This window comes from Equus asinus, unplaced genomic scaffold (assembly GCF_041296235.1).
Source record: "Equus asinus isolate D_3611 breed Donkey unplaced genomic scaffold, EquAss-T2T_v2 contig_585, whole genome shotgun sequence".
NCBI classification, from domain to species: Eukaryota; Metazoa; Chordata; class Mammalia; order Perissodactyla; family Equidae; genus Equus; species Equus asinus.
The window spans coordinates 196466-221019 of NW_027225277.1; the positions used below are offsets into that span (position 1 = coordinate 196466).

Here is a 24554-nt window from a genome sequence, read left to right on the forward strand (position 1 = left end):
ATAGTGTCTGTACTGGGCTGAAGAGGGTCCCACCCAAAATTCAAGTCTACCCAGAACCTCAATGTGATCCGATTTGGAAAGAGGGTTTTTGCAGATGTAATTAGTTAAGGATTGAGAAGATACCCTACTGGACTAGGGTTGGGCCCTAAATCCAATGAGAATGTCCTCATAAGAGACGGGAAAGGACGCACAGAGACACAGAGAAGATCCTGTGAAGATGGAGACAGAGATTGAAGTGATGCAGCTACAGAACAAGGACTATCGAGGACAGCGGGAGCCACGGATAGCACAAGGCAAGGAAGGACTCTTCTCTAGAGCCTTCAGAAGAAGCATGGTCCTCCGACACCATGATTTTGGAATTCGAGAATCTAGAAATGTGACAGAATAAATTTCCATTGTTTTTATGCCAGCAAGTTTATGATAATTTGACACAGAAGTCCTAAGAAACTAACATAGTGTCACTTGGTTAATCAAGGAGGCAAAGTAAAAATGCGAAAAATTTAAAAAGAAAAGAGACTGACTAAATATATAGATGTACCTGGCAAATAAACTGTAATTCCTCATCTCTTAAAACCTTTTTGGATAATTTATTTTTAGTTCCAATAAGGTCTTTAGGGGATGGCCCACACAAACACTGAGGCATTAACTTTTACATAAGCCTATTGATATCACCTCTTTGGGAGGAGTATGAAATAGGAGGTTTTAGTAAATTCAATTAGGTTATAGTGAAAGGGATGAGAATTAAGAGAACATATATTAGGAAAAAAACATTCCACAGAAGCACAATGGAAACACTACGCTATTTATAATGCATGTAGCACTGTTCTTAGGATAAACAGAAAGATATCAGTGGGTCCATTTTAGAATTACTAGAGCAGTACAATTGTTCTAACAGTCTTAGCTCTTACACAATTATATTACAACAGCACCTTACTTCTAAAAAAGAAATAATTCAGGAACTTGCAAACATCTAAGAGATGGTAATAGTGACAAATCTTAGAGTTTAGAGAATGACTAATATAGCTCTATATAAGGGCAGGAGCTTTGTTTTACTGACTAATGTATATCAAGTGCCCAGAACAGTGCCTGGCCCACGGTAATGCTCAATAAATATTTGATGAATGAATGAATACATCATGAGTAGTTTAGATGAACCAAGGCCCCCTCTCATTGAAAGACTCTAGGATAATATAATACACACAAAAGAGGTTAGCTAAGATCCTAGTGTGAGTTCAAACTGTCCAAAATATTAGCATTGAGAGCTGTTCATTTGGGAGGTACATTCTATTTCTGGAATTTAGGTCTATTAGAACCAAAATTTATCACCAAAAAAAAAAAAGTTTAGTCAGGAAATATGGCCAGGAAGATAACTTTAAAAATTCACCTTTTCCTTTAGCTTTTCTTCAACTTCTGCCAGTTTCTCACAGGTCCTAGAAAGCTCTTTCTCTTTCTTTATGGTACAGTTCTTTTCTTGTGCAACTATCTCTTGTTGCTTTTTAAGTTCACCTCTAAGAATTCTTAATTCTTCCTGGTTTTCAATGGTCTAGAATTTTTAAAAAGTTGAGATTAAATGACACTAGCTTACATTTAGGAAATCAGGTAAAAATCAGCATTTACCTCAGCCTGAAAATGGAGAAATCATGGCAAACTATATTGGAAAAGACTAACTTAAAAAGAAAGTGAGTCTATTTTGATCATGTAAATGCCAAGAATCTGCTTTCTTATGCTGTTTCTTTATTGCTCAACTTACATTCCTACCACGAGAATTAGAACTGGATTTAGTATTCCATCATAAGAGGTTTGCTTGTTTTCTACCCTGAAGCCAAAAGAGACTGTTTCTAAGCTTTCATCGATAGACGATGAGACTGCAGGTTATAGGCTTTTCATATGCTGGGATGGCTTTGATTTTGAGCAAGCTCAAAACAGCAGCCGTCCTTTGCTAGCATGAATTGGACTAATCTTAGTTATTATGCTTAAAGAGTGACATTCTCAAGTATCAAGACCAAAAAACATTACAAGACAGATACCGAGAAGAAAATACAACTTTTGTCTGTACTCTTATTTACATTCAGCTCTTTGACCAAACAGACAATCCTAAGAAACATGGAAAATTACACAAAAGGTCAGGGTCTACTGTGATCCATAGCAAACTTCTGAAAATATTAATTTCAATCTATTACACATTAGATTGCCCCCACATATAGAAACAAAAACTAAAGTAGGTTTGAAAATATTGGCAAACATTAACAATTAAACATGAAATTTAAGAAAAATTACAACAGCATAAATAAAATAGAAACACTTAGGAACCAATTAACAAAATATGTCCAAGATCTGTACATTGAAATCTATACAACACATCACTGAGAGAACAGTTTATAGAAAGATACACAATAAGCACATAAAAAGATGCTCAACATCTTTAGTCATTAGGGAAAGGCAAATCAAAACAAGGTTACACCCAATAGAAATGGCTAAAATTAAAAACACCAATAATATGAAGTGTTGGTGGGGATGTGGAGCCATCAGAATTCTCTTAATGTGCTGATGAGAATGTAAAACGGTGCAACTATACTTTGGAAATCAGCCTAGTAAATTCTACCAAGCTAAACATACATCTCCCTATGACCCAGCTATTTCACTTAGATCCATACTCTAGAGAAATAAAAAATATATGTTCATAAAAACATTTGTATGAGAATGTTTATAGCAGCTTTATTCAAAATACCCAAATAGTAGAGATAACTCAAATTTCCATCAATACAGGAGAAAGGCTAAACAAATTGTGGCCTATTCATACACTGGAAGACTACCAAGCAGTAAAAAGGAGTGTAGAAAGAAGTGAGACAAAAGAGCACATGCAGTGTGATTCTATTTGTGTGAAGTTCTAGAAGAGACAGTGAGCTGAGGTGGAAAACATCAGGACAGTGACTATGTGGGGCAGAGGATGAGATCAGGATTGCCTGGGTGGAGGTGGGAGGGAACTTGCTGGGGTGGAGAGAACACAAGTAGAGACATTTGTCAAAAGTCATCACACTGGACACTCACATCAGATACATTTATTGCATGGAAATTATACCTCAATAAAGTTGTAAAAATCTAAAACATACAAAGACAAAAACACATTGCTGAATCTCACCATTCCAATACTGTCCCTCAGGTCAGTCTTCAGTTGCTCCTTTTCTGCAGTAACCCTCTCTAACATTTGTCGCAGTGCTGTTTTCTCCTGTATTAAAGAAAATATCTTTCTCTGTTGTTCAGTTAGCTCATTATCAACATCTGCAATCAGCACTTGGGTTTTTTTGGCTTCCAAACTCTGCTTTTTATCTATGCCAACCATCTAAAATATTAATACATTAGAGAAGAATTTCTTAGTAACAGTTTTAATAATAAAAATAGCCAAACTTCTATTACTTATTATGTACCAGGCACTATTTTCACACAGTGACACATTTAATCTTCCCCATAACCTTACAAGGTAGGCACTATTACTATCTCCGTTTGACAGGCAAGGAAACTGAATCCCAGAGAGGGTAGGTCACTTGCCCAAGGTCACTCAGAGAAGTTATCAGACTTTGAATCCAAGTGGTCTGGTTCCAGAGCTCGTGCTCTTGTGCCTGTTCACTGGTAAGAGCTATGTGGACAGCTATAGATAATTCACAACTATCTTCATGTACGATGGGTTAACCTGGCTTTATGAAGGAGTAAGCCAGCTTAAACTCTCCCTCTTTATTTCTTTCCTTCAAAAGCTGGAAACCATAACTTATGCCCTACTACTAACAAATCTTTATTTTCAGAGTTTTATTATAGATAAGAGGACAAAAGAGTTTTGTTAGAAACATATTTCATATTATAGTAGCATAATTCACCTTTTCATATTTTTCATATACTGCTTAAGAAAAGCATGTTATATAAATCCATTTATCCATAAATAAGTCTTAACCAAAGGTAACCTGATACATGGACTCCTTGGTAAAAGGAGACAAAGATTGATGTTACCAGTATGAAATTAGGGTATCACCATATAATCCTATACTAGCCCAGTAAAAACACTCAGCTGAATATTGGTCACAGATGTTTAAAAAGTTTTTGTAATAATCTATATTTAATTAGAAAAAAAAGAAAAAGAAAAAAAATCATCCAATGACACCAACTTCACACAACCACTATTAGAATTTGGGAATATTTCCTTCCAGAGTTTCTTCTATTAAAAGAATTTTTTTAACATTGCAATTATGACTACTTTACATATAAGATCCTTTTTAGTTTTTCTTTCCCACTTAGATTAGATGATATGCATTTTCCCATGCTGTTACATAATCTCCAAATTATAATTTTTAGTAGTTGCTCAATTCTCTAGAGTGGATACAGACAAACCATATTTCATTTGGTTAGCCCCTTCTTTTTGGCAATCTGCATGAGCTTCTACAAGGATGAGCAGAGAGCTAACTACAACTACAGGAGAAATTAAGGCAGGAACACAGAGTCTTTGGGATTAGTCAGTCAGCTACTATAATTCAGAATCTTGCATCTTTACTCCTAAATATGGAAATGTACACAAAACAAAGCAGATTGAGACAAAGTGCAAAACTGAACTCAGCCTAGAAAGTATTCCAGCTACCATGGTTATGAGCAAATCTAATAGGTCTAATTATTAAATAAGGAAAAAAATTGTGTCCTTTATATGAGAATAAGCCTACTAATCACAAAGTTTAAAATTTCTGTTGAGACACACTAGAGAAACTCATTTCCAGAGAGAGACATATCAAGCAGGATTGAAAACGGGCACTCCTAGAGGCTTCATGATAGACCTACTAGGCTATCATAGGCTGCCCTCTGGTGCTCTGATAAACAGGTTTATCTGGAAATCCCTAGACCCACTGCATTATCCTCATGGGTGATTCCAGCATGAACACGATTTCACAAGACCAAGCTCACCTCAGCATTGCATCCCAGATTTCAGAAACCCTGATGAACAGAATGGCCCAGGAGAATTTCCAGTTAGACCCTTTTATCAACACAGATGATTCCAGCATGAACTTAATACCACAGACTGGCTGGTCCAGTGAGTGTAACTCTCCTTTTCCCTCACTCCGCCTCTACTGCTCCTTCTCATGGGGCCCTGTGACTGCATTTTGCATTTGTTTAAAAGCGGCTACTGACTGTGCATTTATTTTCAAAAAACTATTGAAAAACCTTTCCCCTTATAAAAGTGGAAGTTATAAATTTTAAATCAAGGTCAAGTGCCTTTGGCCCATAGTTGACCCAAAATATAGATAAACTGAGAATACAAGATATAGAGCAAGTGAAAATGCTTTCTAGGAAAGAATGACTGAAGCATAGGGAGAGAGGAAGAGAAAGCTCCTTTTCCAAGGCAGGAATATTGTACCCCAGAGTAAATGGGAAAAAAGAAGCTCATTATATAGAGTAATAGTATATAAAGGTATATAGAGGTTTCTTTACATAAGTTGGATCTTACTGAATTGTTCTTTAGTATGTATCTGTTTTTATTTAATAATGTATCCTGGAAATTTTCCAATTGTAGATAATGTCTACTTTAAAGAAATTCCATGACTATACAAAACTCTATTACATTTCTATACATTAACAATAAACAATTAAAAAAGGAAATAGAGAAAACAATCCATTTACAAAAGCATCAAAAAGAATAAAATATTAAGGAATAAACTTAACCAAGATGGCAAAGGCTTGTACAATGAAAACTACAAAATGTATCTGAAATACATTAAAGACACAAATAAATGGAAAGACGTCTCATGTTCACAGATTGGAAGACTTAATATTGTTAAGAAGTCAATGCTACCCAAAGCGATCTACAAATTTAATGCAATCCCTATAAAATCCTAATAGTGTTTTGCAGAAATAGAAAAATCCACCCTGAAATTCATATGGAATCTCAAGGGACTCCAAACAGGCAAAACAATCTTGAAAAAAGAACAGAGCTGAGGGTCTCACACACCCTGATTTCAAAACTTACTACAAAGTTATAGTAATCAAAACAGCTCAGTACTGGCATAAAGACAGATATATAGACCAATGAAATAGAAAACAGAGCCCAGAAATAAACCTTTGCATATGGTCAAATGATCTTTAACAAGGATGTCAAGACCATTCAATCATAAAGGATGGTATCTTCAACAAATGGTGTTGGGAAAACTGGATATCTCATGCAGAAGAAAGAAGTTGGGCCCTTACTTTACATCATATAAAAAAGTTAACTCAAAGTAGATCAAAGACCTAACCATAAGAACTAAAACTGTAAGATGCTTAGAAGAAAACATGGGAGAAAAACTTCATAAAGTGGATCTTGCCAATGATTTCTTGGATATGACACCAAAAGCACAGACAACAAAAGCAAAAAGAGATAAACTGGACTACATAAAAACTACAAATTTCTGTGCACCAAAGGACACAATCAACAGAGTGAAAAGGCAACCTAGGAATGGGAGAAAATATATGCAAGTCACACAATTGATAAAGGGTTAATATCCAGACTATATAAAGAATGTCTAAAATTCAACAACAAAAACCAAACAATCCAATTTAAAAATGAGTAAAGACTTGAACAGACATTTCTGTAAAGATATACAAATAGCCTACAAGCACATGAAAAGATGCTCAACATTACTAGTCATTAGGGAAATGCAAATAAAAACCACAATGAGATATCATCTCACACTTATTAGGATAGCTACTGTGAAAAAAGGAGAAAATAATACGTGTTGGTGAGAACTTGGAGAAATTGGAACCCTTATGCACTGCTGGTGGGAATGTAAAATGGTACAGCCATGATGGAAAACAGTATGACAGTTCCTCAAAAGATAAAAAACATGATCCAGTAAATCTGACATCCAAAAGAATTGAAAGCAGGGACTCAGAGAGATATTTGTACACCATGTTCATAGCAGCATTATTCCCAACAGCAAAAAGGTGAAAGCAATCTTCAGTGCCCATTAATGGGTGAATGGTTAAACAAAATGTAGTATATACATACAATGGAATATTATTCAGCCCTAAAAAGGAAGGAATTTCTGATGTATGCTGCAACATAGAGGAACCTTGAGGACGCTATGCTAAATGAAATAAGCCAGTCAAAAAAAGACAACATACTGCATGATTCCGCTTATGTGAGGTACCTAGAGTAGCCAAATTAAGAGAGATAGAAAGTGGAAAAGTGGTTGCTACGGGCTAGAGGAGGGAGGGAATGAGGAATTGTTTAGTGGGTATAGAGTTTCAGCTTCACAAGATAAAAAGAATTCTGGAGATTGGTGGCACAACAACGTGAACGTACCTAACACTACTGAACTGTTTGCTTAAAAATGATAAAGATGGTAAATTTTATGCTATGTATATTTTACCACAATTAAAGATACAAAACAAACAAAAATAAATTTATACATATATATATATATATATATGAATGACTACTACTCCAAGCTATGGATGTATGAAAGATTATTTCACCATTCTCCTATTGGTGAACGTTTTAAATTCCCAGTAGTAATTATTCTGGATTAAATAGTATTAAGTATAATAACAATGAAAAATAGTATAAAAAATTCTGACATATAAAAGGCATTTTTGAAAAGTAGAAATGCATTGTAAATAAATCAGTTATATAAAATTACAGGCAATCCCGTTATGGACTGAATTATGTCCTCCCAAAATCCACATGTTGAAGCTCTAAGCCCCAAAATGACTGTATTTGGAGAGAGGGCCTTTAAGGAGAGTAATTAGGGTTAAATGAGATCATATGGCTGGGGCCCTAACCCCATAGAACTGGTGTCCACTCCAGAAGCAGAAGAGAACCAGAGCTCTCTCGGCTCACACACAGAAGGGCCATGTGAGGAGAGGTGCCATCTGCATGATAGGAAGAGGGCTCACAAGAAACTGAATTTTCTAGCTCCTTAACCTTGGACCTCTAGCTTCTACAACTGGGAAAAAGTAAATTTCTGTTGTTTAAGCTACTTAGTCTATGATATTTTGTGATGGCAGACTAATATACCTCCCTTTTAAAAAATCATCATTAGCATCCTAGCCTTTCTTGTATATAATTAAATAACAAAGCAGCTCTTCTCCCCAGGTTTCAGGACAAAACGAACCATGCTGCCTAGAATAAGCTGAGATTTAAGCACAGCACAGCTCTAGAAACAGACATGAACACGACACACACATCGATAGTGAACTCTCAACTAGTACACAAAATCTGATATAAAACAAATATTTTACCCATAAGTAATAATAAGCACTCAATCTTTCTTACATTCTTAGAATTCAGAGGGGCTTTTAAAGATGTTTAAAATACACCAGGCCTCGGAAAATATCAGCTCAAAGTTTGAACTAACATTTTTGCCTTTTCCTTTTCCAACTGATTGTAAGCAGTTATATCTGAAGTTATTTCAAAGACACTAGGGCTAATCTTGTAAACTGTTGTTAGTTATTCACTGTGAATAATCAATAAGATTGAGGTCACCATTATGTACTTAAGTGTCTGAAGTTAAGGAGAAAGCTCACATATAGTATATGAAAACTCGAACAGAAATACCCTTTACCTTTTCCTGAAATTCATCCGAATTTTCTCCTATGTTTTCCTCTATACGCAAATTCCTGGAAGTTTCCTCAGAAATTTTCATTTTCAGTGTGTTAACTGTTTCTTGGTGTTGTTTTAAAGACTCAAGAGCATTTCGTAATTGTTCTTGGGTATCTATGTTCTTTGTCAGAGAAAGGGAACACAATTTCAATTAGAATAATGTGAAACAATGAAAATAACTTTATAGTTACTGCTTGATCATAAATAATAACTGATGGCTCCTGAATGTCTTGAAGAGGCTCTGAGTTTTCAGTTTACTCTGTCAAAGCCTCACCATGGTCACGGTGTCCTGAATGTCACTTCTGAGCTGGTCCCTCTCAATCTGCAGGCTCTCTTGGAGCTGTTTCAGGCCATCTTTTTCTTGGGTTAAGGTTCTTACTTCTGCTAAGGTTTGTTGAAGTTTCTCAGTAATCAGTGCTTTCTCCCTTTCGACAGTTTGCAGCCTAGAATCTCTACTTTCTAATTGTTGCTTCAGCTCTTTCACTTCATTTAACCTTTCTTGACTCTCAGCTGTTTTCTGCTGAAGTTCCTGGGTTTTGTAAGAAAGCTTTAAAATAAGAAAAAGTTACTGTGAGAAGCAGAGCATTCTGTGGCATCTATATAGAAGCCAAACCCCAGAAAACTAAAGACCATTTCCATAGAGGGTGTGTTGTACCAACCTCCATGTTCAAAGCATCCAAGCTTAAACCAAGTGTTTGAGCTTCTTTAGAGAGATTTCCTATGTTCTGACTCATTCTTGCATTCTCCTCAAGGACCATCTTATACTTTTGCTCAGTTTCAACATGTTGATTTTTAAAATCTTGGAATTCTTGATCAGTTCTTTTATAATTCAACTGGCTAGCTGCTAGGTCACTTTTAGTTTTCCCAACTTCTTCAAGTAAATCTTGAATTCTACTCTCTTTATGAACTACTTCAGAAAACAATTTGTCTTTTTCTGATGTTATTTTATAGAGCTCTTCAGATTTGTCATTTATCTACGGAAAAGAAATAAAATTTAGCTATGTTAGCAATATAAGATCCACTACAGCAGTTATCAGGAAAAGAAAAGCTTTATCTGCAAAAAAGAAAAAAGACATTGAAATTAAGCACAGATTTGACTGAGGAAAGGTAATATTTTTATTGTCACATCTTTATAACAATATATTATCCTGCTTAACTTTACCATCAAAGTTTTGTTTGGGTTCTAGTAAGGATTGAGTGGAGAAGAAACACTTAATTAGGATGTCTTTATTTCCTTATCTATCATTCTAAAGTGTTTTCTAACTTTATGGTGTTTCAGGCATCTTATGGTTTTTCTTAGAATTTGACTTATTATTTTCTTTCTAAAGGCTTTGAATGCAGCTCAGATTTCCAAAAACTTAATCCATGAATAATTTAAATTTTAAATAACTTAAATTGAAACTATTATTTAAGTAATTAATTTAAACCAACAATATCCAGCTTATAAATAGTTTAATCATTGTGAAAGATAAAGGAGAAGGAAGTGGGAAAAAGAGAGGAGAGCCAAAGTTGAGACAAAGGAGAGGGAGCGAGACAGTAGAGCTCTTGTAACCACAGGCTCAGGGTAGGAGGCAGGTCTGTGTAACTCAGCTTTTAGATCCATAACTATGTGTTGGGCTAAAAAACAGCATGTACTTTAAAGAGTTTTTAGGATGACTAAATAACGTTGCTAAAGTTGTTTAGCATGATGCTCACCATGTAGTAAGTACTCAAATTCTTGTCCTTTTTATTTCTTTCAGAAAGGCAGAAAAAGGAAAGGCTGGCAGAAGGTTTCCGGAATTGCTCACTAGGCTGCAATATTTACGTCAACCTCTAAAACTTCATCAATGCCACCCTCTTTACCTCCTTACTCTCCTTTATTCAACATAGTGATATGACCACAGCAACAGCACCAAAAAAGATAAAGACTAAGGGTGGGCCATCAATCTCTGTTGAAAAGCACTACATCTGAGGACTATAGAAATGGCCCCTACATGGATCTCATTACTAAGTATACTGTTACATATTCTTTGAAAATGTTCCTAACAAGCAGGGTCAAATGTTTACAGTCTCTTCACTGTTACTTTAAAACAAACTATGGCAAAATATTTAAGGCAATATTGCAAGGGTTTTTATTTCAAAGTAAGAGTTATTTGCTTAAAAACATATTTACCTCTTTCCTTAGCATTTCTACTTCTGAGGGTAAAGATTTCAACTCTGAGAGCAAATTAACTTCTTTATGCAAAGCTTCATTTTCTTCAACTTCTTTATTCAGTTCTTTCTGGAGATCAGTAATCTTTCTTCCTGATTCCAAATTACAGAGCAAATCTAGGATATTTTTGGTAAATTAAACAGTTTGCAGTTATTGGGACAATTTAAATTACATACAAACTTAGATTACTTAATCAGATTATATAAAATTTATTAAAGAAAGAACCAGTGTTGGTCAACAGGTAATCCAATTGTTAAAAGTTCTTGAATCACCTTTTTCAAGATCGGGTCCAATTCATTTGAAAAATAATTCTTAAACCTTTATAATTTGAAGTCCATGGAAACACTTATAAATACTGACACCAAATGATATTGAAATTTAATATTAGGCTACTTACAAACATCAGAGAACAATGGACTTTTAATCATTGGAATGGAGGTGCAAAATCCTTTAGGCAGTTGGATTTGCAAAGAGGTAAGTCTGAAATTATAAAATACCTTTTGGAACTTTTCCATCTATAAGGCAGGTGAGTTTTGCTATTTCATTAAAAGAAGATTGTAATTCTTTCTCCAGATCAACTTGCATTTTCTTCTTTGCCTCCAACTGCCTTTGATACAACTGAATATCATTTTCCATTTGCTTGCATGCACTTGCAAGTTCTTTCTATGAGAGAAACAATACAAATTCACAAAAATGTAGTGATCATTACAACTGCTTTATTATAAATATAACAAAAATCACTTACCATTTTCTCTTTCAGCTCCAGATTTTCACTCCTGAGACAGGCTGCTTCTCTCTTGGCATCGAGGGCTACAGCCTCAGCATCGAACAGAGTCTGTTTCATCTGTTTGAGGTCTTGAATGTTTTCCTATACACACAACAAAAAGGATTTCCTGAAAGCTAACTTTCTTAGAGTTGGAAAAGACTTTAGAGAACACACACACAGATGTCATTCCTAACAAATCAAAAATGGTGAAAATACGTTAATCACCAAATTTTTTTTAGGATAGATGAAAAGAAATGACATTTTCGAAAATAAAAATATTTTTAAAAATTCTGGTTATCTTTTTCCAAATTATAAAAGCACTATATATATAGAAGTACTGTAATTTAAGAAATCTGTTATTGTTTAAAAAAGATTAACACAATTGTTGCTCAGCTAGCCTGTTAAAGTTTCCTACGTATTTTTAAATTATTCTCTCCAAAACATGACAGGTGAGCAATTAATAGTTAAAATTAAGAATATTAAATCACAAACTGAAAAAAAAAAGACAAACAATCCAAAAGAAAAAGAGAGAAAAGATACGAACAGGCAACTCACAGAAGAGAAAATATAACTGATAAATACATAAAAAGATCCACTGTGTCATTTTTAAAGAGAAGTAGCATTTTAACATGACTTTAGCTGACATGAATTCAACCATATGTCCTTGGGAAAACATTAATGCATGAATGAATGAATGAATGAATAAAGAGAAAGAAATAAAGAACAACTTTTAAAAAGTGGGCAATTCTGCTTGCCACTCTGTCAGTAGACACTCGAAGATTATATGAAAGTACCTTTCTTCCCAGGGCCTCCAAACAGTAACAACACTTTTAAAAAGAATCATTTGTGATTAATAGAAGGTAACAAAAAGTACTCTGACAAGTTCAAATGAAAACAAAAGAACAACAGAAACTAAGATTAAAAAAATTCTAGCTAGTGGACAGCCCCGTGGCCGAGTGGTTAAGTTCACGAGCTCCACTTCAGTGGCCCGGGGTTTTGCTGGTTCGGACCCTGGGTGCGGACATGGCATCACTCATCAGGCCATGCTGAGGCAGCATCACACATGCCACAGACAGAAGGACCCACAACTAGAACATACAACTATGTACTGGGGGGCTTTGGGGAGAAGAAGAAGAAAAAAAAAATGATGACGACGAGTGGCAACAGATGTGAGCTCAAGTGCCAATCTTTAAAAAAAGAAAAAAATTCTAGCTAGAAACTGTTGCCTTTTAAAAAAGGGTGTTAAAAACTAGAATCAAACAGATACTTTCTTGAAGTAATCAGGTGGATTGAAAGCAAATAAAAAAATTTAACAATTTCACCATGAGATTCAAATGTTACTTAATGCCAAGATCTGATATCTTGGCTGAGATCAACTACATACTTCTTCATGCATTTGTATAAAACAATTGAAAAAAATTAAAATGTTTTTTGAATTACTGGTTTTTAATGGAAGCTCACTCCTAACTTACTTACATGCACTCAAAGAATGATGTCCTCAACTCTCTGAGCGATTCTTTATCTGTAGAATGGCAATGATACCAACAGTCCCTTTCCCATAGGGTTACTGATAGGATTAAATAAAATACTAAATGTAAAACAACTACAACAATGCTCGGCACACAGTAGGCTCAACGTAAGCATTTGCTATGATGATGGTGATGGTACACTATAAATGCCAACATGATTACACAACAAAATAAACCTGATTTTTACCGATGAGTATGACAAGTCCATGTTCACATTTTCTGATTTTTGAGTGTCTATGTATTTCTGTAGCTTTTTAATCTGGTCTTCCTTTTCTCTAAGCAGCTCTACTTTTGAACTTAGTTCATTCTAAAAGAATCAAAGGAGAGTGAAACACAATTTAATTGGATCTAAATTCTAAGGGATTAAAAAGAATTTACATTTAATAGTTTAGACAGTAAAATTTAAAAGTTGATACTTAAAAAATATAATTCCTTCTCTTTTCTGAAATCATGTTCAATTACATATGATGTATATTTTATAGCTCTAGTCCCTTATCAACAGAAATATCAACATAAAAGCTCACCTCAAGATCTTGATTATACACTTCTGCATGCTTAACTAAATTCTTTAAGTTGGAAATTTCATGAATTAGTTGCATCTGTAAGAGCATCTGAACAGGCAACAGAGCAAACCAATAGTTAAACAGAGCAAAAAAAAAAAAAGACAGCATTCATTCACTGCTTCAGAATCACCTAACACAGTAAGAAGGGCTGAGAGATAACTGTTCAAGCTACTGCAGCAGAGCACCTCATTATTTAAAAATACAAAAACTCTCCCAAAAGACCAAACCCAACTAACCAAACGAAAAATCCCAAAACCCCACAAAACAAAGAAGAAAACCTCGGCATAACCCAAATAACAGTTACATCATCTGTTAATAAAGTTACAATAACATCAAAAGTACATTAGTAGGCATCACTTGGAGGAGATGAACTGTAATCAAACTTTTAAAAAACATTCTCTGAATAGATTTTTGTTTTGGGTAAGTTAAATGCATAAATGTATTTACCCCGTAAGATTTTTTCTTCCCATGAATTAGCCATTTAGCTTTACACTGGCGTGCTTGTTAATGCGTTGTGATCTGGAATGCAGGTTTGGATTAGGCTGGTTCCATGTGGTGCTCACCAAAGCTACAGAGGTATGCACAGCATTACCAACTATCTACCCTGTTGGTTTATTCCACAGGGAATATTGGAAAGATGATGTTATCGCTTTACATTGTCCAACTGTCTAAAAGTATAAAGAATACTTAAAGATATAAGTATTTCTATTAAAGTTTCCTTTCTATCAAAATAGCTATAGCATTAACTATCTCAGTACCATAAACTTTTGTGTTCAAAACAAGTAAACTACAATTTCCTAAGATAAACATATTTTTCTTTAGAATTATTTAATCTTAATAATCAGATGAGTCCTTAAAGAGTAAAAGCAAATTCTAGTAGAATGCAAGTGACTGGCTGTTTCCATCCTAAACTAGTTTCAGATTTCAGACTAGTGTTGACGTTCTTATTTTAGGGCAGTATCATCCAACAGAAATATAATGTGAGCCAAATTTGTAATTTAAAATTTACTAGTAGCCACATTAAAAAATAAAACAGGTAGAATTAATTTTAATAATACATTTTATTTAACCTAATATATCCAAAATATTGTCATTTCTTCATGTAATCAATATAAAAAAAATGAAATATTTTACATTCTTTTTTCATACTGAAGTCAATTCAGACTGGCCCCAATTCAAGTGCCCAGCTGCCACATGTGGTGAGTGGCTGCCCAATTGTTTGGCAAAGTTTTAGACATTTGTATAGGTTGTAATTTAAACTGGCTTCATCTTTTACCTCTTCTTCTCTGTTTCTAACTTTCGTGCAAGAAAACTGCCTATTTCTAATTTTTGTGCAAGAAAAGCACATTTACCAAAAAGAAAGAACTAAATGATCATTCTTAATTTTGGAAAATATTTAGAAAATAAAGATTTAGAAGGAAAAATTCTCCCACTTCTCATTTGAAATAGCACTTCATTTGAAGTATTGGTTCTCATAAACAGAAAAAGATGAAGCAACTTTTGTAAAGATCTGAGTGTAACCTTCCAATAACATATTGTTTAAGATGCTGAGCATAAAGTGTACAATACGATCAAAAGTTAATCTGTTGCTGCTTAAGAAAACAATGTAGATTTCAGCTGTAATTTTCCGCAGGTGAAATGAAATACTTAAGTTCTTAAGACAAAAATCTCCAAGTTGTGAAAATTATAAAATTAAATAAATCAAGTTTTTGTCTTAAGAACTTAAGTATTTCATTTCACCTGCTGAAACTTAGAGCTGAAATCTGCATTGTTTTCTTAAGCAGCAGGACTGAAATTTCTCTTGTTCCCTGAGCTTGATGATACTGACCTTATTTCTCCCTCTAAAATCACTATTTAAACATCCTATATTATGATATTCCCACTTGAGAATTATCCACAGCTTTGGTGATTTTTGGTGAAACCCTTTGGCAAACCAGAGCAATGACATAGGTCCTAAAGCCATAATTTGACTTTTACTCTTTTTTGGTTAAACTTTTCCCCAAAATATATGTTTTGGAACATATTTTACTGCATACACATAAACTTACAATATTTTCAGTTTAAAATGGAATGGATATTGTAAAACTGTCTTTGAAAAGAATAAGTTTTTATTACTTAATCTTTTATGTTACCTTACAGAACCTAGAATTTCAATTTATGTCCAAGAAAAACTGAAGAGAATAGGATTATTTTCCCCTTTGACTGTGGTTAAAAAAGAAAAAAAAATCCAGATGTGAGATTCAAGTCATACATTCTGTTATTTTGTAATCTTTTTGAGTGTGACAATTCAGTGAGCTTCAGTTTTTACTAATTGAACATATAAATGACGTAATAAAAAATTAGAGAAATTACTGCTACACTTATGCCCGAAGTTAATTTTACGTCATATTATTTATAATAAGAAATACACAAAAACTTAGATGAAATTTTGGAGTTTGAAGGGGCCTTGGCAAGCACCTGATCTAACCTCAGGGGTGGAGACGCGCAGGAAGGAAGCCCTATGAAATTCGGTGCTTGCTCAAGGCCTTGTCAATAATGCGTGCCAGGCTTGAATCCGCAGTGAGGTCGGGAGCAGCAAAACTGGGGCTTAAATCCATGGAGTCTGGCCCCAGAGAACCTGTTCTTAACCATGACGCCAGACCACCTCCTCTCAATAAAATCCAGTTTTACTGACTGAAGTCCACTGTTTTTTTCATGACATTTTGCATTTTGTCAATATGAGAATATTAAAAAAGGTAAAATGAAACTCTGGAGAACTTACAAACTTTTGCGTCTTAGGATATAATACCTATGAAATGTAGGATTAACTAATTTGTAGGTAGAATGGAAATAACATATTTGGCACAGGATTCTTTTTTCCTTTTAAAAAGGAAAAGAGGGTGAGAAACTAAACAATGACACAGAGGAAAAATGATTGTGTCCCTTTGGGCTATTCATACAGAAATCTGAGAAGCAGCTGCAAATTAACTCATACTTTAACCACACCAAACACTGGCTCTTAATTTTGGAGGGAATCACAGATCACTTCACAAGTATGATAACAGCTATGGATTCTCGTTCCCAAAAAATGAGTGAGTTCAAAACTTCTGCAAAATAATTTCATCGTGTCTATAAACTCTAAGTTAACGACTCTCTGCACTAAGAAATCTCTTGAATCTTTTGGACAATTTCTGTCTCCAAAGTCTGATGATTTGGGGATTAGGTTCTCTTAACATGTAGCCTAACATTATACACTGAGAAAATTTAACTAATCTGTTTCATTTCTAAAAATTCCATTAAAACTACTTCATATTAGTTATACTAATTTTTACAATAACTCTCTTATGGAAAAAGAAACATGCAAAATCAGCTTTCCCAGCTATTCTAATAATGTTCTAACTACTTAGGTACATACTTTCTAAAGAAAATGAAGTCCATTAATATGTAGTATCCATACATAAAACATTCACTAGATATTAAAATTCATATTGGTCTCAGAAGGAAACAGCTATGCTCTAGGCAGCAATTCTGGTATACTCAATAAAGTATTGATAACATACAAATTATCAGGAAATAATTTCTTCAAGATTAATTCATCAATAGGCAGATTCACCAAACCTGCTCAAAGATGTTTTTGATTCCTTCCTCTTCTTGCACACAAGCACAAGTGAAACAATTATGATTTAACTATTTTTAAAGCAATATAAATGAACTGATTATTTCTTAAATTCTCTAAATTGTGTGTACAAATGGAAAATGGTTGGGTTTTCAATATATCAACCTTAGAAATAAACATCTTTAAGAAAATGATACTTTTAAAAGTGTGGTTTTAGGGTCCAGCCTGGTGGTGTAGTGGTTAAGTTTGTGCACTCCATGGGTTTGGATGCCAGGTGCAGACCTACATAGCACTCGTCAAGCCATGCTGTGATGGTGTCCCACATACAAAATAGAGGGAGACCAGCACAGATGTTAGCTCAGGGACAATCTTCCTCAAGCAAAAAAAAGAGGAAGATTAGCAGCAGATGTTAGCTCAGGGCCAATCTTCCTCACACACACACAAAGTGTAGTTTTAGTTTAGTTTTGTGTTTCCACATCTTTTCATCTTTTACCTCTTGATCTTTTTCCGCTTTTCTTTCTAGAGCCTCAAATTCATGCAAATCATTCTTTTCTTTTAATTTCGATTCCATTTCTTCATTTTCTCTTCTTAGTTGTTCATAGTCTAGTACCAGACTATCATAGTTAGCACGAAGTGAATTCAACTCACTTTCTAAGTTTTCCTATTATAAACAAAACCAGATTTTCAAGTCAGAGAGGATTCAAGTTCTTTGTTTTGTTAACTAAAATCTGGATTAGTCAAATAATTCATTTAACCTTGAATCATTTGGTAGTTTGGGCCATTCTCCAATATCTTCCCAATGGTCTAGCTTGATCCACAGCATAACAGAAGGTCTGCCTTTTGGTAAACTAGCTAACATAGAATAGAGGAAGACTATTTTCAAAGAGATAGAATTAAAAAAGAAAGAAAGAAAGAAAGAAAGATCATATAAACAAATGCTCTGCCTGTGCCTGACTTAAAATTCAGTCGGGAGTAGGAGTAGGGCACATAATGGGAAGTCATCTGACCACAGATCCTTAAGCTCCTTGGTAATAAAGCTAATAATGTAATTCTCCACCTGCTTGACTCCTGTTTAATTTCTCAGACAGCTCTGAATTTAGGAAGTGACACGGAGCCATTATTTATTGACTTCTAAAACTCCAACGGCTGCCAGGCCTCACCGTGCTGAACAGAGGCCTGTTTCTGCTTTCTGTTCCATCATGAGGAAGAGTAAGCCATGAGTTAAAAGAAACTAAACCAACACTAGGGATTTGAAAAAAACAACAAACCTTCCAGAGTGTTTTAGGGACACAAAAGCATATAATTCCCCATAATAATTAATTATAAGAACCATTACAACTAATTATAATGGTTAGCTAATGATAATAACAATTCCCAAGAATCACTGCAATTTTATTTCAAAATTAAAATGAAATTTTCTTTAACAAATACATTTATATGACTATGTTATATTTCTTTGAATATTAGCAGCCTAGAAAGCAAACATGGAATCTAAACTTACTAAAGTATTCACTACAGTATTCCTTATTTCTTAAAGTTTTCATAAGACTATATAATTTTATTTACTTTCATTTTTCAGCATTATTTGGCAATATTACCCTTCCCTGATACACCATTCTACTTTATGCCTGAGAATTTTGATACTTTTAAAATCAGCCCTTTTTACCTTCAAGGGATGGCCCAAGGCAAAACAGAAACTTACCAAAAAATCATAGATACCAAGATCTGCTGGTAAAAACTAGAAGCAAAGGTTTACCTATTACCATACTTTAGGAAATGTTTAGCCTCTCTCTGTATGCCACAGTTACCAACGAGGAGTGTAACAAGTTGGGGAAGCCTTAATAAGAACCTCAACTACTACTGAAACAGTCAGAGCTAGACATGTGCCACAACAGCAAACATCAATAACAAATGAATTTAAAGAAGAGTAAAAGGATAATGTTCTGTAAAATACATTTAAGTTACCTGACTTAGTAGTTTTGTTGCTGGATTCCACTCTGTCTCAGTTAATGTATCAAGAGTGTTACTGAAAATATCAGACTCTGAATAGAGAGCTATAATTAGGGGGAAAAGAAATTTATCCATAAACATGTTATTAAGTTTCCTAAAACTCAAATTAAAGATTAAAAAAATTCTGATCTGAGGTAATAAGCTCAAATTAGTTAATATGTGCTCACAGTATGAATGCCAAGAATATATAAACAGATGTGATCATTTATATACTCGTGCGAATTAAGATCACTGGTTAGAATTAGTGATAAAATGTAGGATCCTTAGTACAACACATTCATGCACGGCATAAGGACGTTTCAGTCAAGGACGGACTGCATATACAACAGGCGTCCCACAAGATTAGTACCACAGAGCCCAGGTGTGTAGCAGGCTGTACCACCTAGGTTTGTGTAAGTGCACTCTGTGATGTTCACACAACAACAAAATTGCCTAAAGATGCACTTCTCAGAACACGTCCCATCATTAATCAACGTGCGACTGTATAGGTTAAAAGGACAAATTCTAAATTTGAGATTTAATCATTGTAAGCAGATTTTTAAATGCCCCTAAAAAATACTTATAATGTTAGAGACAAACTTTGCAACAGATTCCTGTGTAAATGCTACCCTTTCAAGATTAGCAAAGTTTAAGCCAGACATTATATGGGTACTAACTTAATGAGCAGTGATTAAAACAAAAACAAAAAATAAAAATATCTGTCTCAAATGTTTCAACTACAGCACATCATTCTTAAGAGATCTGGAAAAAATAGAGAACTTCATCAATGTTCACTTTCTTAAAATTACTTATTTTTATCATCGTAATCACATCTAAAATACATACATTTTATTTAACTGTGTTTATCACATTAACTGAGTTATAAATAAAGTCTCTCTTTATAGGGATACTTTTATAATTAAAAGTAGTTGAAGAAGAACTCACATTCATCAATTTCTCCTCCTAAAGTTAGAGCAGACTTATGTGTCTTTGTTGTTACATTCTCTGGTACATTAAACTCATTTACATAGTTTGAATCCTTCATTTTGTTAATTTTGCCAACACACCAAGTGACTCCTCGTTTTTTTTTAGCCTAAAGAAGAAGAAATCAAAATTACCTCACACACATCTGGCTCAAACATCATAAAACAAGGGAACTAGTTTCCATTTTTAACAACCATTGACTTGGTAGAATTCTTATTCAGCCTAGTTTAATATCTTATCAGTCTAAGGACATCCTGAGATAAGAAAACATATTCAAACTTTTCAAATTAGTGTTAACTTCATAATAAATTTGATGAAACTATTATTTAAATTTCATTTTGTATTTGAAGGCTTACTTACAAGAATTTCTGCAAATTTACTGAAAGGAATTAGTTAAGTATCAATCCTTCAAGTAATCTGGTGTTACAGAAGACAGCACAGCCACCAACATAGTGACCAAAAGCACTTCTGGGAACCCAGCCTTAACTGGGAAGGAACAGACAGGCAGCCCATTTGAACTTCCCTCAGCAAGTAAATCTTCCACAGGGCCATTCCCATGCCAATTCTTTGCCAGTTTATAAAGCTCACGATCCAACCAGCGCTCCTAATCTTGTTCCTTCCGTTCTCCCTTGGGACTCTGTTCCCTCAGGTATCTGTTCATCTGTCGTCTTCACTACCTTCTTCCACTGGGCTTTAAGAATGCTCAAGCCTCTGTTTTCTGCTTTTGATTTTTTCAAAAACAAACCCTTCACTCCTTCCTTCTCTCTAGCCAACATTTTCTTTTAGTTTCTATGTTCTCTTCTTCCTCGTCTCTCTACTTCTTCCTCATCCCTCCTGGGATACCTCTGTCTCCTGGTTCTTGTCCCACCCAGCTAGCTGTCCTCATCACTCACTTGGCTTTACTGCTTTCTCTTTCTCTGACCACCGCCTAAGTGTTTTTCCATATTTTACAGGTATATTCCTCTCTTGTCCCTTTACTAGAACAAGCATTATCTCATCTTTTTTGATCCTCTCAACAATCCTCTCTTACTACATCCACTTTATAGATGCCTGAGTGTCCAAAAAGTTTACATGAGTTGTGTACAGTCATACAGCCAATTGGTGGCTGAGCCCATGCTTGTAACTTCAGACCTTATCCACCACCCATTCCACTGCGTTGCCTGTCAAGATTATCTGTTGTCCCCAGAATATATGGCTTCTGCTTGAAATGGCCAGCCCTTTCCACAGCCTGCTCTGCAAAAGCACATTCATATATAAATCCTTGATTCCCATGACCTTCAGCTCAACTCCATTCGCTCCCAAAGCCACTGGACCCTGTCATCTGAAACTCATAAACCTAGAACTCCTTCCACCCCAGTGATTCAGTTAATCCCATTATAGCTAGTTAGCTTAAGAGGGACATCTAGTCTCTTGATCCACTGTTTTCTTTCTGCCAGCTACCTTTGGGCTCTCATCCCATCATCTTAGATTCTATAGATCACCAGTTCAATCACATTTTTGGGTCAATGGTCTCAAACTATTAGACCCATTCTGTGTTCCCCACACCTATCCTATCACAATGTACACTCAGATGAATTACACTGCCATCTGAGCTTTTATTAGCCTCCTGAACACTGTGTGGACAGCCAGAAGACTGGCTACCAACATCACCTGGGCCCTTAAGGCTGCCTGGCAAGACTCCTTGCCCCCTCGTTGGCTTTCTTTTCCATTCCCTACAAAGGCGAGACTATTTCAAACCCTTAGCAGGTCTACAAACTGTGTCTCTACCATCTCCAGCCACCACAGAAGAAAAATTAAACCTCCTATTTCACAAAGAAAATACAAGCCTAAACTTACAAAAGCATTACTTGCATTGATTCCTACCCTTTTCCTCTGTCCTTGTTATAATGAAGGAGTGTTTCTCCTTCTATCTAAGGCCAGACCCTTCTACTGTATTCAAGATCCTACGCCTTTGGGCCATCTCAGCCTACTGCAAGGTGGCTTTCATTCCCAATACATAACTCAAATTGTTTTTGCAAAGGAGCTTCTTGTTTCTAAATCCAAAAAGTTTTAGTCTATATTTGTCTTATTTAACTTCTCAGCAGAACGTGACATCACTGACATAGAATGTGACCTCTCTATGCAACATTCTCTTCTTTTAGTTTACCACGTTCACCTGGTTTCTTTCTTAACTCTAGAGCTAAACCTGGGCTCCTTTAGGCATTCCTCTGTTTTGCTTTTACCTAAAAAGTTGTTTGGGAGGATCTTATCTTTGGCCCTCTGTTCTTTTCATTCTCAACATGCTCCCAGAGCAAGCTCATCCATTCTCACGACTTTAATTTGGATTTGCAGTAGTTAATGCCCAAATTGATATCTCCATCCCAGATCTTTCACTTGATTTTCATATATTTGCATTTTCAACTGCCTGACACCTTAAACTAGAGCTGACCCAAATAAAACACTGGACAGCTCCACTGCTCTTCACTCAATGTTCCTTAACTCAACAAATACTGCTACCAGCTATCCAGCAAGCCCAGTAATGTGTGCATGTCATTCTAGATGCTTCCTTCTCCCTTTCCATGTCCCCATGTTGAAACAATCACAAAGTTCTGTCGAGTCTGTCTCCCAAATAGCTCTCCAATTTACCCATTTTTTTCCATCTCCAGAGCCACAAGCCTTGTGGAGGCCCAATCAATTGTAGGTACACAGTAGCCACATCTTTCTAAACAGCAATTCCAATCATGTTACCTACAAGGCTTTCCCATATCCTTAGCATAATGCAATGTTCGAATCCTACAATGTGGTTTAAATGCCCCTGCCACCAGAATATTTTAAGTCCAAGAAATATGTTTTCTCACGACTCCAAGCTTTTGTACATGTAGATGTCTAACCGGCATACTTTTCCCTACCCCTTTCCTTGGGCTGTTTCCTACTCATGGCTGAGCCAACAGATGGTTTTGATGCCTTCCATTTACCTGGTATGGTGGACTTAAAGGTAGCGTCTATTAATAATAATCTTAACAGCATACACTTATTGAGGATTTGCTGTATGGAGAGTATAGTGTTAAGCACATTCTATATATCACTTCACTTAATTGTCACATCAGTCCTATGAGGTGAGGATCAAGCTTTCTCACAGATAAGGAAACTGCAGCAAAAAGTATTTAAGAAAGGGCCCAAGGTCGAGAGTTAGGAATTGACAGAACTGGGATTCAAATCCAGAAAGTCCAGCTCCAGAGGCCATTCTCTTAACCATGACACTATCACTCCCCAAAACATCTGCTGGATAAATAAACCCCTACTCTGGTAAAAACAAAAGCACACAGACTGGAAGCCAGAATTTTGATTACTATGTTGATTTATAGTCTAGATAAATTTTCCTGAGATTACTATTTCTGTTTCATTAAATAGAAAATATTACCACATACTCTAGACACCTGTGGTTTCCAATCACCTAATCAATTTCATTAGAATTTCATAAGAAGTATAGTGCAAATAGATTCCTTGACTACATCCCAGACTTTCTGAATTAGGATCTCTTCATATGGGAATCAGGGTTAAGTATTTTTAATGAACGTTCTAGGTGTTGTTGAGGTATAGGCAAATACACAAAAGGTTCTTTCCTAAAATATACTGTATCAAAGGATAAGAAACACATAGCTATATAATAAGCATATAAGAATACCAATTCTATTCCCTATATATCAAGTTTAAGCTGTCATCTTTCATAAAAAAAATAAGACCCATATATGTGCTGCATACAAGAGATGCATTTCAGACTTAAAGACACTCACAAACTGAAAGAGAAGGAATGGAAAAAGATACTCCATGAAAATGGCAATGAAAAGAAAGCTGAGGTAGCAATATTCATATCAGAAAACATAGACTTTAAAATAAAAACTGTAACAACAGACAAAGGGCACTACATAATGATAAAGGGAATGATCCAACAAGAATATTTAACATTTACAAATATCTATGCACCCAACATAACAGCACCTCGACATATAAAGCAATTATTAACAGACATAAAAGGAGAAATAGCAACACAATAATAGTAGAGGACTTTAACAATCCACTTACACCAAAGGAGAGATCATCAAAACAAAAGATCAATAAGGAAACGTTGGCCTTAAATGACATATTAGACCAGATGGACTTAGTACACATGTATAGAACATTCCATCCCAAACCTGCAGAATACACATTCTTTTCAAACGGACATGGAACATTCTCCAGGACAGATCACATATTAGACCACAAAACAAGTCTCAATAAATTTAAGAAGACTGAAAAAATACCCAGCATCTTTTCTGACCACAATGGTATGAAACTAGAAATCAACTA

The 24554-nt window shown here is 35.1% G+C and overlaps 1 protein-coding gene across 1 annotated transcript in view; it reads right to left on the bottom strand.

Annotated features, from left to right (window-relative positions):
- Positions 1 to 24554, bottom strand: part of LOC139044085 (centromere-associated protein E-like) — a 79525-nt gene that overhangs the window by 30848 nt on the left and 24123 nt on the right. Inside the window, exons 14-26 of the mRNA XM_070503658.1 lie at positions 20190 to 20337; positions 19221 to 19309; positions 17749 to 17916; positions 13622 to 13696; positions 13285 to 13404; positions 11548 to 11670; positions 11300 to 11465; positions 10764 to 10918; positions 9271 to 9585; positions 8886 to 9158; positions 8574 to 8732; positions 3140 to 3340; positions 1385 to 1543 (exon numbers count right to left, since the gene is read on the bottom strand). Coding sequence (XP_070359759.1) covers positions 1385 to 1543; positions 3140 to 3340; positions 8574 to 8732; positions 8886 to 9158; positions 9271 to 9585; positions 10764 to 10918; positions 11300 to 11465; positions 11548 to 11670; positions 13285 to 13404; positions 13622 to 13696; positions 17749 to 17916; positions 19221 to 19309; positions 20190 to 20337 — 2151 coding nt within the window. The remainder of the gene's footprint in view (positions 1 to 1384; positions 1544 to 3139; positions 3341 to 8573; positions 8733 to 8885; positions 9159 to 9270; positions 9586 to 10763; positions 10919 to 11299; positions 11466 to 11547; positions 11671 to 13284; positions 13405 to 13621; positions 13697 to 17748; positions 17917 to 19220; positions 19310 to 20189; positions 20338 to 24554) is intronic.